This window comes from Thamnophis sirtalis, unplaced genomic scaffold (assembly GCF_051295495.1).
Source record: "Thamnophis sirtalis isolate CommonGarterSnake01/CBP01778 unplaced genomic scaffold, rThaSir2_p1.2 scaffold_2, whole genome shotgun sequence".
NCBI classification, from domain to species: Eukaryota; Metazoa; Chordata; class Lepidosauria; order Squamata; family Natricidae; genus Thamnophis; species Thamnophis sirtalis.
In genome coordinates, this window is record NW_028261382.1 from 78533383 (window position 1) to 78549592 (window position 16210).

The 16210-nt window shown below is 42.3% G+C and overlaps 1 protein-coding gene across 1 annotated transcript in view; it reads right to left on the reverse strand.

Annotated features, from left to right (window-relative positions):
* Nucleotides 1-212: 212 nt before the first annotated feature.
* Nucleotides 213-16210, reverse strand: part of STC1 (stanniocalcin 1) — a 31808-nt gene continuing 15810 nt past the window's right edge. The window contains exons 3-4 of the mRNA XM_014068260.2: nucleotides 14910-15121; nucleotides 213-1550 (exon numbers count right to left, since the gene is read on the reverse strand). Of these exons, the coding sequence (XP_013923735.1) occupies nucleotides 1280-1550; nucleotides 14910-15121 (483 nt within the window). The 3' untranslated portion in view covers nucleotides 213-1279. The remainder of the gene's footprint in view (nucleotides 1551-14909; nucleotides 15122-16210) is intronic.

A 16210-nucleotide genomic window follows, 5' to 3' on the forward strand; every position in this document is an offset into this window, starting at 1 on the left:
TGTTAAAATGGAAAGTGGGCAGGAATTGTCTCTCACAATGAGAAGACAGCAGCACATGGCATCACTTTTATAGTGTCATCTTACCCCACCTGCTTACAACCTCTAGACATTGCAGGTAGCATAAGGGAAAAAAAGATAAATATCTAATCTTTGGCAAAGTGCCTTTTTTTAAAGGAAGACCTGAAAAGTGGGGGGGAGGGTGTGTGTAGTTGTTAGAAAAGTTCAAGAACTGTTTGTTGGCTCAGTTCTCAGGCTAGCAAAAAGGTTTTGTTTCTTCACTTAATTGGAAAGAACGGGAGAACATTCCAAGTGATCCAAGATAAACTGTTCATTTGCTGTAAGACCCTCTTTTATGGCCAGAATTTGATGAGGTCAATGTTGATTAAAAACAGTCATCTCAGGAACTCTCAAAAGTGAGGCAATTAAACCTTGCAGCAGTGAGATTCAGAGCCTAGATAGGACACTGATATTTGCCTATGAAACAGTACCATTCGTATCAGTGGTCCAATGAGACCTACGGAATACTTCTTTTTTTAAAAAAAATTCTTCTTTTACTTTGTTTTAGACTCCCCCATTCTTGTCTTCCACTTAGGATAAGCAGAGCTATATCTACACTATCTGACTGTCAAGTCGCTTGAGCTACAGTACAAGGAAAGTTTGGTGTTTGCTGAAGTGCTCTTACAATCACTTTCCACAAAAGCTTATATTCATTCGATCCGTTGGGGGCAGATCAAGGGATCCACCATTCCATGATGAAATTTTACACAGTTCTAACCAGAATTCTATTTTCATACAGTTTGTTTGAAGGGTGAAGTGGGACCGGGGGATGAGAAGTAAAAACTCTATAGCCGAGGACCAAGGACCAATCTATACTTCCATAAAAAAAAACCATGGAGAACCAATTATTCCTGACTGTACCACTTCAGAATATATTATGATTAATGGCAGAGGAGAAGAACTAGATTCTTCCTATTCTTTCCCAATTAAAGGAGGTCCTCATGAAATATTTTAGACTGCTGAAAGAACTATTTAAGCATGACTACATTTGCAACATTAAGCTTTAAATAGGCAGTTTTCCCCACCTCAACCTTTTAAGTGGTACAGTCCCAGAAAAACAATACCATGCCCTTTTCCTTTGTTTGTTTGAATGTATAGATTGGCTCAATGTCCTTAGAAGTCAGTTACAGTACATTTCTGGTGTATTGTGAATGCAAAAGAAAAAAAAAGAGCAATTTCTTAGTTTGGTACAACTGGGATTCTCTACTCAATCAGTGGAACGTTACACACTTTCTGAAGAATCACGTTTCACGTGGGCTGGTGAAGGTCCCTCCCCCCGGAGATTCCTCAAATAGATTTTTAACTTTTGAGGTTCCACAATGTGTCTCCGATTGAAATCTGCTCTCGGATGATTCTGTCCGCAGCGATCTGTCTGCAGGAGATGGAATAGGTTGGCCATGTTTGGTCCAATTTTGGCCATCAAACTGTCTTTAATGGTCCCGACTGTTTCTTCATCGCATTCCAGCAAACTTCTCATAAGTTTGCTGTAATACCTGCGTAAAGACAATATTAGTTAGTACTCTGTAAGATTGTCCCAGCCTCAACAGAGTTCATAGCATTCAGAAGCCAGTAGTCAGAACATCTATGGAGATTCTCAATCATCCAGGTCATGGTTGTCCCAGGGGTACTTTGTCAAAAAGGCAACCGGACTCTGTTTTTCTTTTCCTTTGAAGAAAAAGAGCTGAAAAAGCTTCTTGGATGAGAAGTGAAACATTTCAAAGGAACACCACCACCCCAAAAAAAGTCCAGTTGTCTTTTAGAAAAAACACCTTTGAATAGAATAGATCAGAATAGAATTCTTTATTGGCCAGTGTGACTGGACACACAAGGAATTCATCTTTGGTGCATATGCTCTCAGGGTACATAAGGAGAATAAAATACATTCATTGAGAATCATAAGGTGCAACACTTAATGGTAGTCATAGGGTACAAATAAGCAATCGGGAAACAATATCAATATAAATCGTAAGGATACAAGCAACAAAGTTATAGTCATAGTCATAAGTGGGAGGAGATGGGTGTTAGGGATGATGAGAAGATTAATAGTAGTGCAGACGTAAATAGTTTGATACTGTTGAGGGAATTATTTGTTTACTAGAGTGATGGCATTCGGGGAAGAAACTGTCCTTGTGTCTAGTTGTTCTGGTGTGCAGTGCTCTATAGCATGGTTTTGAGGGTAGGAGTTTAAACAATTTATGCCCAGGATGTGAGGGGCCTATAGATATTTTCACAGCCCTCTTTTTGACTCGTGCAGTGTAGAGATCCTCAATGGAAGGCAAGCTGGCAGTAATTGGTGGGGTTTTTTTTTGCAGTTCTAATTATCCTCTGAAATCCGGGTCTGTCTTGTTGGGTTGCGGAGCCAAACCAGACAGTTATAGAGGTGCAGATGACAAGACTCAATCATTCCTCTGTAGAACTGTATCAGCAGCTCCTTTGGGACAATATTCAGGACCAGCACTTATTATGACAGGCCCCTAGCTTGATATTTAGAGGTGGAGATGAAGGTGGTTTTGTGGCTTAAGAAACCTCAGCCTCTTTTGGCACAGCCCAAATGCAATTTTTGGTTGCAATATGCTTTAATCATGGCCCATGATAGGGTCAGCTCGATCAATAGGCAGCAGAAGGAAACAGAGGAAGCTCCTAGCAGCCCCTCCCAAAATGATCAGTTTGGTAGCACCTTTTTTAAATGGCAAAAAGGTTTCATTAACATCTTCAAATTTGGGATGACTGTAAACTTACACGGCTCTCCTGAACCTCATGGGCTGATTTGCCACAGTACACATATGGTAAGGTTGACTCCTTCCAGTAGCAGATGAAGGAGAGAAGGTAGTAGATGGAAGTATGTGGAGGGCAGAGCAGAGGTCATATTCAGCCAGTTCTGACTGGTTCTGGAGAACCAGTAGCGGAAATTATGAGTAGTTCAGAGAACCGGCAAATACCATCTCTGGATGGCCCTGCCCCCATCTATTTGGTGCCTCCTGAATCCCAGCTGATTGGGTGGGTCTTCTTTTGTTACCCTGCACAGGAGAACGGAGCTGGAAAACAGGTTGGTGGGGTGGGGAGGGAATGGTGATTTTGCAGTATCCTTCCCCTGCCATGCCCACCAAGCCATGCCATGTCCACAGAACCGGTATTAAAATTTTCAATCCCACCACTGAGTCAGAGCAATGTTTGCTGCCCTGTATGGCTTATGCTACATTGCTGTCAGCCAAGTCAGGTTCTCAACATGTATCTTTTGCCTTTGGCAGCTCAACATGCTGGTGCTACGCTGACTTCTCCATCAAACTAAGACGTTTTCTGCTCACTCAAGAGTCTTTTCTTCCACCGATCCATCTGCTCAGCATTGATTCAAAAAAGTGCTCATGAAATTCCTCTCTCATTTAAATCAGTATACAAAGCCTGTGTTTTCTGCATGGCTTTAAAAAAAATAACCTTTAGTTTCCAACTGTTATGTCAGGAACCTAAGTGTATGCTAGGATCTAAAATGATCCCATATTCTGCTTTCCTGGGATGATCCCTGCTGCTACTTCTCTTCCATTTGTTTCTTCTATTTGTCCTTCGTCAGCTTATGAAGGTGTGAACTTTGGGAGCTGAACTTCTACTTCTATCTTGGTGCTGCTTTGTGGTGAATACTCTCCAACCATCAAGTCATCATTGGTACTCTGAACTAGGCTTCCCCAAAAAGCACGAGGCAGAGTCCTGGTCCCAACAAAACCCCTTTTATTAAACGAATGTGAATTCCTCTCATTCACATTCAGCAAGGCTTGGCAAACAGTCTTTCAAAGGAATATTTATGACTACAGACCTTATCTAGCTTGGAAAGCTGCAATGTAATTTTTTTTTCCAAATGAGGTGCCATGCAAGGAAAGAGTGGGCACAGAGACTCTGAGATTCACAGACAGATCTTCACATTCCTGAAATGAATCTAATGACCGACTGACTGAATTGTTTCCTGCAAAAGCCCGCTCCCCTTTCACTCCTCTTTTATTTCCTATGGGAGGGACCAATCACCTTCCACCTGTGACTTTATTCCCAAGTCGACCCTGATTTCTGAGTTGTTTTTTTTTCTTCTGGCAGCTCTCCACATGTGCACACTGGGAACAGGCTCTAGCTGTTCCTCTGCCTTATGGCTGTCTAGCTCCATAGGCACCTGATCATTGCCAGACGCCCCTGGTCCAGTTTCTGCCTCCAATGCAGAGCCCTCATCTGAGCCTTCCCTCCTCCAGGACTGGCCCATGCTCCTCCCCAACCTCCTCACTGTCTGACTCTGCTGTTGGGCCACAACACTTGGTTCTTTGAGAGCAGAGTACAAGAGAAAGCCAAAGCGTGCTATGTCATTTATTCTAGAAATGTGTTTGCTGTGCTTCAAATCAGCATCTGTAAATCAAATCAGTGTTTGGATATTGCAGTAAAGTAGTATTACCATTTAATTCAATTCACTTTGGGTAGGTCGAATTACAAGGAAATGATTTGATGCCAAGAAAGATTTTCTAATGATAGGAACTGTTGGACAATGAAGCAATCTGTTTTTGGAGGTATTTCAGCAGGGACTGCATAGCCAACTTTGGAGATGCTATTGTAATGGATATATGCCATGGGCTGGAGGCTGAACTAGATGGTCTTCAAAGTTATCTTCTAATCTTTCTATTCGATGACCCTAAAACAGTGGTGAAATTCAATTTGTTTTACTACCAGTTCTATGGGCATGGCTTGGTGGGTGTGGCTTGGTGGGCATGGCAGGGGAGGGATACTGCAAAATCCCCATTCCTTCCCCATTCTGGGGCCAGCAAGAGATGGCATATGCTGGTTTTCTGAACTACTCAAAATTTCCGCTACTGTTCTCCAGAACCTGCTGGATTTCACCCCTGCCCTAAAACCACAATTTAAATACGATAAAAGCCTAGGTGGTCATCAAGGAACAATGTTAAGATGCCTGAAGTGAAAATGCATTGATGTAATTGTAATAGGACACCACATTTGTGCAGTCCTTGGTGCTCTTTGAGCTAGGTCAGGGGTCGGCAACCCATGACTTTCAAGTGCATGTGGCTCTTTCATCCCTCTGCTGTGGCTCCCTGTTGCTGGTCAGCTCCACAATTGATAGGGCTTTTGGTTAGGACAGATAGAAGAAAAAGGATGCTACGCTAGGAGAAGACTTTATGGTGGGGGAACTAGACTTTGGTCAGCTTCAGAATTGAATGGGGGGCTTCCGTTTAGGACCTTGTGGCTCTTTGAGTGTTTAAGGTTGCTAACCCCTGAGCTAGGTTGATGTTATCTTGTTGGATAATGAACCATCTGCAAACAAGCAACTACTGGAAGCTCAGAGAGCACTAAGGGATCCACAGTTCAACCCTGAGCTACAGATATTTCCTACTATTAGGAAATGTCTATGGAAATTCTCCCCCATCTAGGTGATGGTTGTCTCAAAGTTGCTTTCTTTCCAAAGGCAACTGTACTTTCTTATTTTGCTTCAACACATTTCACTTTTCATCCAAGAAGCTTAAATTCTGACTGAATGGTGGAGAATGGAAGGATTTCTGCAAGATTACTGCAAGAAACATCAATCTTTCATTCTCCACTACTAAAGACAGGACAGAAGAAGCTTCTAGGATGAGAAGTGAAATGTCTTAAAGCAGGGGTCAGCAATCTTAGACACTCAAATACCCACAAAGATCCTAAACAGAAGCCCCCCATTCAATTCTGGAGATGACCGGAAGTTCAGTTTCCCCACCATAGAGTCTCCTCCTAGTACAGCATCCTTTTTCCTCTACCTGTCCTAACCAAAAGCCCTATCAATTGTGGAGCCGACTGGCAACAGGGAGCCGCAGCAGAGGGATGAAAAAGCCACATGTGGCTCCAGAGCCACAGGTTGCTGACCCCTGACTTAAAGCAAAACAAAAAAGCCCAGTTGCCTTTGGCAAGAAAGCACCTTTGGGTCTTTTAATGGGACATCTACATTTGTCCATTAAAAAGCACAAATAAATCACATCAAAGTGCCCCCTCCGTGCCAACTTATCAAGTCAAAGTCCATTAGCCACGTGGCTGACCAGAACACAGTGTCTCCTGAGCTAACCAATGACATCGTTTTTTTCAACTTGAAAGCAGCTGTCCAGCCCCTTCTGTGGCAAAGAAAGAGCTTTAATCAAGTAGAGGCCCTTTTCCCACCCAGCAACTGCCTGAAGTCACATCAGAATGACATAGCAAGAAGGCTAATCTCCTGCATTGTTCCCATAGATTTGCCTCCGAGGCCTCGGGAAGTCAGCCCCTCCAATGATCCAGACGCTGGCGTCTTAAAAATCTGAAATATTTTTTCCAGCCCTATAATAACCGCTCCAGACATGCAGGTCATATTTTCATTTTACAGAGAGGAAATTTGCGCAACCATGGACTAAGAACCTGTTTTAGTGGCGCACATGTCAATTTTCGAAGGCTGATGAGAACAGCAAAGGGAGGCAGGTTTAAATCCCATTAGAGTCTCATCCACTTTGCCGTTTCAGTCAAGGACTAGCAAAAGAAGCACCAGGGGCCTTTATTAAATTGGTCCAGTCAAGAATGCTCTCTGTGTCATTTTAATCTAAGGGCAACAAAAGACTTCCAGATTTTACTCATCCGGAGTCAATTAACTTGAAATGGCATAGCGTTTAAGAGATGGAGCTAAAGCTTAGGAAATTGCTTGGCCTCAGCCACAAAATCTTCCTCTTTCAATTCCTCTGAAGTATAGAGGAAATGCAGGAGGGCCCGGTGTGTTGTAATCATTTTGGTGGACCTACACTTCAAATCCGTTCTTGGCCAGGAAAGCACACCGAGTGCCATGGGGATCAAATGGAATTGAAAACTTGGGAGAAAAGGAGATCTAAATTAAGACCGTAACCGTAGGCAAATTCTCTGAGCACTCAAGAGGGCTAAACAAATACAAAAGATATAAAGGACCGATAATCATAATTTATATTTGCTTTCTTTTTCTCTCTCATCCTGGAAAATGTGCAAGAAAAGAGGAGGGCTAAAACATATGAAGAACGGTTGCAGGAACTGGGTATGTCTAGTTTAATGAAAAGAAGGACTGGGGGAGACATGATAGCAGTGTTCCAGTATCTCAGGGGCTGCCACAAAGAAGAGGGAGTCAAACTATTCTCTAAAGCACCTGAGGGCAGAACAAGAAGCAATGGGTGGAAACTCATCAAGGAGAGAAGCAACTTGGAACTGAGGAGAAATTTCCTGACAGTGAGAACAATTAATCAGTGGAACAACTTGCCTCCGGAAGTTGTGAATATTTTAAAGATGTTGGATAACTAGTTGTCTGAAGTGGTGTAGGGTTTCCTGCCTAAGCAGGAGGTTGGACTAGAAGACCTCCAAGGTCCCTTCCAACTCTGTTATTCTAAATGGGAAGGAGGACTCAGTTACAATGGCTATGGGGGCACTACTGAAAGACCAAGTTTGGACACATCATGACAGATAGTCCTCAACTTAGGACCACAATTGAGCCCTCAGTGTGTTGTTAAGTGAATTTTATGATCATTCTTGCCATAGTTGTTAAGTGAATCACTGCAGTTGTTAAGTTAGTAACACAGTTAAGTGGAATGGGCTTTCCCATTGACTTCATTTGTCAGAAGGTTGCAAAAGGGAATCACCCCGGGACATTGCAACTGTCATAAATATGAAAGAATTGCCAAGCATCCAAAATTGGATCATGTGTCCATGGAGATGCTACAACAATTTTAAGTGTGAAAACTGATCCTACGTTACTTTTTCAGTGCTGTTGTAACTTTGAATGGTCACTAAAAAAATGATGGTCGAGGACAGGGGCTGTGAAGAGTCAAGTCTGACTTAATAGCAGAGAATCTGTGTGACTCTACGGAGAGTCTCAGTCATCCACATTGTGATTTTGGGTGCTTTTTCAAAAGGTTTTTCTTTGAAGATATTTTGCTTCCTAGATGAGAAGCGAAATGTCTTCAAGGAAGAACAAAGAAAGTCCAGTTGCCTTTTGAAAAAGCACCTTTGGGATAATCAGTGGGTACATTTACATTTCATGTAATGTACAGTTACTCTCTGGATATTTTGAATCGGCATCTAGAAAACACAAGGGCTAGATCAATGGTTCCCAACCTTTTTTTGGCCATGCCCCACCTAAGTATCACTAAAATCCTCATGCACCCATGACATATAATTCTTACTATTCAAAAAGTGAACCCTACTCACACGGAGGAAACCTAAATGGCCATTAACTTGATTGAAACAAGCACTACTGCACTACTCATTTTATGCATAGGGTTTGGGACTAAAAGAAATAAATGTGAGCAAAACTTAGGAAATGATGCAAATTATTAAAAAAATAACTATTAAAAGAAGATGGCACAGAAAGAGGGAAATTAAAAAAACATTCTTAGTTTAATTTATGAACAATAAGTTTGTCATGAACAAAAGGGGGGTTGTAACCTATGACCCCCCCTACTCGCCCTCTCGTTTTGAACCTGCAGCTTAGTGGGGAAATGTTTTGGTAGTTCAGTAAATGGAGGTGAATCACACAGCCTGGCAAGGCCTATGCATGTGTGGTCCAGCCCCAGATTGCTCTGAGAGAAAAAAGTCTGGCAAAACAAGGCCTGGGAAAACACAGACTAAAAATAACTGTAAATCCAGCAATTTCTTACTTAAACTTGGGTCCTGGTTCTGTGTCCTCATTGCTGGGCTTCCCCCAGCAGCCATCCACTCGGTCTCCCCACAGAGCAGCTCTCCCTACAACCACCCAACAGCAAAATCCACAGCAAAGAGAGAAAGAGAGAGAGACTCTACCAGTCCCACTATCCTTAGTGGGAACACATCTGGTTGACTGGCAGTTGTTCCCTCCTCCCCCAGCTGGGATATCCTTTTCAGACCAGGTCCTAGGAAATGCAGTTTAACAAAGGCAACAATAGGTAAATGAAAGACAGCTGTTTCATCACAAATATATAAGAACAATTACTGATTTTCTAATTGCCTCCATTAAAAATCAAATTTCCCCACATTGAGACTCTCTGAGACCCTTTCTTCAGCTCTCTTATGACCCCAAGTTTCTAACCTGGTTAAATACGCCAGAATGTGAGGATCAGAGGGACTTTGGAGAACATAAAGCCCTAGTAAGACCACACCTAGAGTAGTAGAGTACTGCATCCAGTTTTGGTCCCCACACTATAAAAAAGATGTTGAGACTCTAGAAAGAGCGCAGAGAAGAGCAACCAAAAATATTAGGGGACTGGAGGCTAAAACATATGAAGAATGGTTGCAGGAACTGGACATGGCTAATCTAGTGAAGAGGACCAGGGGAGACATGATAGCAGTGTTCCAATATTTGAAGGATTGTCACAGAGAGGAGGGTGTCAAACTATTTTCCAAAGCACCTGAAGGACAGACAAGGCATAATGGATGGAAACTGACCAAGGAGAGATTCAACCTAGAAACAAGGAGGAACTTTCTGACAGTGAGAGCAATCAACGCATGGAACAGAAGTTGCCTTCAGAAGTTGTGGGAGCTTCAACACTTGAGACTTTCAAGAAGAGGTTGGACTTGAATTTGTCAGAAATGGTGTAGGGTCCCCTGCTTGAGCTGGAGGTTAGACTAGATGTCCTACAAGGTGCCTTCCAACTCTGTTAATCTGTTAAACATTTGGCCCAACCTCTCCACTGTGGTCAAATTGTAAGACTACGTCTAAAGGAACGGCCATGATTGATTATGTAGAATTGGTACAATGTACAATTTTACAAATGAAAATTATAGATCCCCATTGTTTTTTTAAAAAAAATACAAATAGATATTCTATAAAATGATGGTAAGTAAGTTATTTAACAATAATGGGGCAATATAAAAGCACATAAAGATGCACAGAAACTAACATATTTATCCAGCAAAGAGCTAACTTAATTTGGTAGAAGATTTTATCAATGAAATACCTTAATTAACAGAATAATTAAACACAAAAATACTATTTTTGCACACCATTTTAGTATTTTAATGTACTGTCATTGTCAAAGTTGAAACCCCAATAGTTAAGATTATAACCTGATAGATATTATCAAATTCTTTTTGAGATTATAAATTAGTGCCACTGATGGGTTCCAGGAGTCTAGTGAAATAATATAGCAGAAATCCTAAAGTATTCATAAATTCAATGATCCATAAGGGACCTCTCTATTTAATTGTATGGGTAGAAGATCCTGATATCTCCTGCAGATGCTTCTAAGCAGGAAGGCTAAGACTGAATGTAATTAAATTGAAATGATTATCCTTCGTGATTTCTCAAAATTATATGCAATGACTTGCGAATTTTTTAAAAATGTATAAATGCCATAAATGTTTTACTAGATGTCTCCTCTGAACTGCTGAAAGCTATGTATGGATTACAGTGGGATATAAATGGAAAGAATAAATGAATGAACAAACCAATAGCTCTCACTTCACCATGGAAAATTACTGAATGCCTTGGCCATTCGCTCTCTCTTGGCTCAATTTACCTCACAGGGTGGCTGTTTGGAGGATAAAACAAAAGGGAATTCCCTCAGCTCTTTGGAGGAGAGGCAGGATATTCTATTAAGGAACCTAGTAAAGAAATAGCAAATATTCTTGCTATTCTGGAAATAGTGCTATAGCCTAAATTAGGCTTCACACATTTTTAAAAATAGAAAAAAGCTCTTTAGCTCTCTACTCAAGTTGAAGGAGAGAAAGTAGAACATATGGAATGTGGGAATCATAAAACTGGCGATCTTCTAGTCCAGCGGTTACCCACTGGTGGTCCATGAGAAAATTTTGGTGGTCCGCAGAAAAATTTTGCATTTTTTATATTGCACTAAATCAGGGATCCTCAAACTATGGCTCCTGGGCTAGATACGGGCCGCTGAAGCAATTACTCCCGCTCGCTGATGGGAAGGGGTCCTTCAGGCACTTAGCTTGGCTGCCTGTTTAGTAGCTCCAGCCCTTCCTTCCCTCCCTCTCTCCCTGGTCGACATGCTCTTAGCCACTGAGCCACCACGTCCTTCTCTTTAATAGGCTAAATATACCTAGCTCACTCAACCGTTCCAACATATGATAAATGGACAATAACGCTGAAAATCCTTGTCCATAAGTGGGATTCCGTTCTATTCCATCTATAGTTCTGAATCATTCTAGTTTCACCCTCTCTCAAAGCTGTCAGCTTCAATAATCTTCCCAATAGATTCTCCCTGTCCCAATGAAAGGACAGGGAGAATCCAGAATCTGAGTTTCCCTTCTCTTGGGGATGAGTGGAAAATCCTTTTGCTTCACTGTGGATTTTCCCAATTCAAATTTCCTGTATAGTCTGACCTCATACAGTCTGACCATTTCCTACATCTACTCTACACTTCAGGGTCATTAGGGGAACTTTGCCTTGGCTGTAGGATTTCGATTCAGAAAAACCACCATCCAGACCAAGGGTGAAGATTATATTTTGGGTTTTAAAAAAAAACTCTCTTGAGAATGGCAGTCTTTCAGGATAAATATCAAGATATGAAGCTTAAACCTTGCTTCCTGTATCACAAATGTCACTTCAGGCTAAACTACAGGAAGATGTGCTGACTTTTTAATGACATCCTGTTCGAGTCTATCACCAACTTAGCCATTCTTAGTTTCTTTGAAAGGGGTGTGGGAAGTGTCAACTTACTTACTAGGAAATCCTGTTGGGTTTATTTCTAGATGTAGTATTAGCCTTTTATTTCAGTCACTCAACACCCCCCCCCCAAAAAAAACCTACCAAACCCCACACCTTTTAAGAACACTCTGTGACCGTGTGATGGCTATTCTTTCAATGTTTTCAGGAAAAATAAGGTAAAGGTTCCCCTCGCACATATGTGCTAGTTGTTCCTGACTCTAGGGGGTGGTGCTCATCTCCATCTCAAAGCCAAAGAGCCAGTGCTGTCCGAAGATGTCTCCATGGTCATGTGGCCAGCATGACTAAATGCCAAAGGCACACAGAACTCTGTTACTTTCCCAACAAAGGTAGTCCCTATTTTCCTACTTGCATTTTTACATGCTTTCAAACTGCTAGGTTGGCAGAAGCTGGGACAAGTAATGGGACCTCACTCAGTTACGCGGCGCTAGAAATTCGAACCGCTGAACTGCCAATCTTTCTGATTGACAAGCTCAGTGTCTTAGCCACTGAGCCACCGCATGCCTATTCAGGAAAAATAGTACAAGTCAAATGTTGGTGTTTTGTTTTGTGGTACACAGCAGCCACAATATTTTCATAAGCCACTCATAAGGGGGTCATAAAATCAATATGATGTTAGCAATCATGTGACTGAAGTCTTGCTTCTTTTTCATATCTGGTAGACAGAATAAAGGGCAAAGCTTTGATGACACGATTCCTACCACTCTCTTAACCTTTTTCATCTCTGACTTCCCTTTCCTTCATTCAACCAGCCCAAAGTGGTCTAACTCCTTCGTGGATTACTGCCTTGTCATGGTGAAAGGGCTTGCATAGCTCAATGAAGCTATGAGCTATACCATGCAGGGCCACCCAAGATGGACAGGTCATAGCAGAGAGCTCTGATAAAAGGTGATCCATTGGGGAAGGAAATAGCAACCCAATCCAGTATCTTTGCCATGAAAACCCCTTGGACAGTACCAAGAGGCAAAAAGATATGACACTGGAAGATGAGCCCCTCAGGTTGGAAGGTGTCCAATATGCTACTGAGGAAGAGCAGAGGTCTTGTACTAGTAGCGCCAGAAAGAGTGAAGCGGTTGGGTGAAAGCTGAGCTATGGATGTATCTGGAGTGAAAGGAAAGTCTGATGCTGTAAAGCCAGAGGATGGTAGAGGACAGGAATATTCTCCTTTATCGATAAGCTTTTAGTTCTTGATTATTTTAGGAAAGTGCCCTAATTTTCACTAATAGTATATTTACACTCCTTTAATGAAAGTGTTAAGTGCTGGAGAAGACTCCTGCGAGTCCCTTGGACTGCAAGGCGATCAAACTGGTCAGTCCTTGAGAAGATCAACCCTGATTGCTCTTTAGAAGGCCAGATCCTGAAGATGAAACTCAAGTACTTTGGCCACCTAAGGAGAAGGAAGGGCTCACTGGAGAAGAGCCCACTGCTGGGAAAGATTAAGGGCAAATGAAGAAGGGGACAGCAGAGAATGAGGTGGCTGGATGGAGTCACTGAAGCAGTTGGCATGAGTTTAAATGGACTCCAGAGGATGGTAGAGGGCCGGAAGTCCTGGAGGAATGTTGTCCATGGGGTTGCAATGAGTTGGACACGACTTTGCAACTATCAACAATAAAAGCTGCTAAATCTCCTACCCCTCTTATAAGTCAGGACTACCAAACCAAGATTTCCCAACCAACAGAACTGTTGCATGTTCCCTGGAGGTGCTTTCTCTGGAAAGTGGGGGGTTCACACTGCAGCCTTTTTCAATTTGACTGAGATTAAACCCAGGCCTGAATTTCATCCCTCAGCAGTTGGCTGTCTTAGTTTCTTTCTAAGAAGGTTACAATTTAAAGAGAGAGGAAGATCTAACTCTCTCATTCTATGATGCTGCGAGAATCCCAAGTAATTCATGGAGGACATGAGCTGCCGAAAAGAGCTGTAATCTTGAGGTACAATGAGCTCCCAACTTGCCACACTCTGAACACACTGCTTAATCCCACTAATACCCTGTTTCCTGGAAAATAAGTCCTCCCCAGATGAGAAACCAAATCGGGCTTTTGAGCACATGTGCTAAAATAAGCCCTCCCCAAAAATATTGCACAGCAGCAGCCATGAGGTGACCATGCTCTCCACCTCTTGCACCTCAAAAATAATAAGACCTTCCTGAAAATAAGGCCAAATGCTTATTTTGGGGGAGGTCAAAATAAAATAAGACCCTGTCTTATTTTTGGGGAAACATGGTAGTAGATTTGACTATCCTCATAACTTCCCATGAGTTGTTTCATTAACTGAAATAAAAATAGCACTTGGCAAATACATAGGACTGCCTTCTCTTTGACAACCAAATGACAAAAGAAACTAGTCAAGAAAAGCAGTTTATATACTTAAATACACTAGAACAGGGGTAAGCAATCTGCGGCTCTGAAGCCCCAAGTAGCTCTTTCATCCGTCTGCTGTGGCTCCCTTTTGCCGGTCGGCTCCATAATTGATAGGGCTTTTGATTAGGACAGGTAGAGGACACTAGGAGAAGATTCTATAGTGGGAGAACTGGACTTCCAGTTCAGCAGAGGAAAAAGGACGCCGCACTAGGAGATTACTCTAAAGCAAGGGTCAGCAATCTGCAGCTCTGGAGCCACATGTGGCTCTTTCATCTGTCTGCTGTGGCTCCCTTTTGCTGGTCAGCTTCACAATTGATAGGACTTTCAATTAGGACAGGTAGAGGATGCTGTGCTAGGAGAAGACTCTATGGTGGGGGAACCAGACTTCCGGTCGGCTCCAGAATTGAATGGGGGGCTTCCGATTAGGACCTTTGTGGCTCTTTGAGTGTTTAAGTTTGCTGACCCCTGCACTAGAATAAACTAACACATTATATATTAACTTGTAAAGATGATCCGCCTGTCACACAAGGAACTCCAGTTTTGTCTAATGGTTAAGGCCCCAAGCTAGAAAGCAAGAGACTCTGGGTTCAAGTCCCACTTTAGTCATGAAAGTCAGCTGCGTGACTTTGAGCCACTCCCTCTCTCTCAGCCCAACCCACCTCACAAGGGTTGTTGTTGCTTTTGTAGGGGAAGTTTGAAGTTTGTTGGGTATGTTTGCCACTTTAGAGTTATTTGTAAAAATAATAAAGGCGGGGTACAAAGAAACCAACAAATGAAATCTTGTTGGCCAGGGACTTGGACATCCCTCAGTCAATTTAACTGTTCATTTAAAGGAGTATCAAACTTACCTGTTTGAGAATTGAGTCGGGAGTTGGACCACTTCTGTGATGGCGTCTGGATTCCTTTTTGCAACAGCACAGATGTCCAGCTTGCTATAGCATTCCTCCTGCACTTCAGAAATCATCCGCTGGAATGTGGAACATCGGCGAATGGCCAGGAACACCTTGGATGTGACGCCGTTGGCAATGCATTTCAGACTCTCCTTTACAAAGGCCTTCCCCTGCAGCCGGAAGGACAGGAACATGTAAGGAACTAGTCAGAGGTTGGCAACCTTAAACACTCAAAGAGCCACAAAGGTCCTAACTGGAAGCCCCCCATTCAATTCTGGAGCCAACCAGAAGCCCAGTTTCCCCAGCCATAGAGTCTCCTCCTAGTGCAGCATCCTTTTTCTTCTACCTGCCCTAACCGAAAGCCCCATCAATTGTGGAGCCAACAGGTGACAGGGAGTCACAGTAGAGGGATGGAAAGAGCCACAGGTTGCTGATCCCTGCCCTAGGCTAAAACCCATAACTGAGCCCTGATGCTGTTACCTAGTCTGGGGTAATGAAACGTCTGCAGGAAAACAATCAAGCTCAGAAAGCACCAAGGACCCATCACATCAATTGTTGTCATGTGTTTCAAAAACTCCCACCATTATTCCTCAGAGTTGTTCCTGAATTGTTCTGCACTGTTCCAAAGGGCAACTGGGAAATAGTTGGACTTCAAGAAAATGTACTGCATCTAAGAGTTGTTCAACAACGGAGCGGACAGGAGCTACCCCTCCTTTTGCTGAAAAATAATGATCTGTTGTGAATGCAACAGGTAGGGGTCTTAACCATGATTACCAAAGACCCTTTCTGGGCTTACATTCTATAAATTCTGTTTATATATTAGAGTATATATATACTACATATTATACTATATATATTTAGAGTAATTCACAGTGCATAAAACTGATTTTATAAATGCACACAACTTAAAAATACGAGGCCATGCTCACATTCTATTTATAAAATATATTATACTTTTCTTATTACACTAATGATAATCCCAAAGCAGGTCAGTGATGGATTTCCTTTATGCATACCGTTGTCACAAGAACCTTTCTGTGTAAGGAGCTTCCTGTGGGTAGGAAACAATAAGCAACAAAATGAACTCATCCAGTTTCCTCTTATATTTGATTCTTATCAAATATACGTGTCCCAGGATGATGTTGCTGGATCCAATCTGAGTCAGTAACCAGGGCCAGAGATTAAGTCTTCTAAGCTTTTGGAGTCGTGCGGGAGCCCATGTTCAGGAACTTCTCTATGGGGGCACATATGGAGATGTT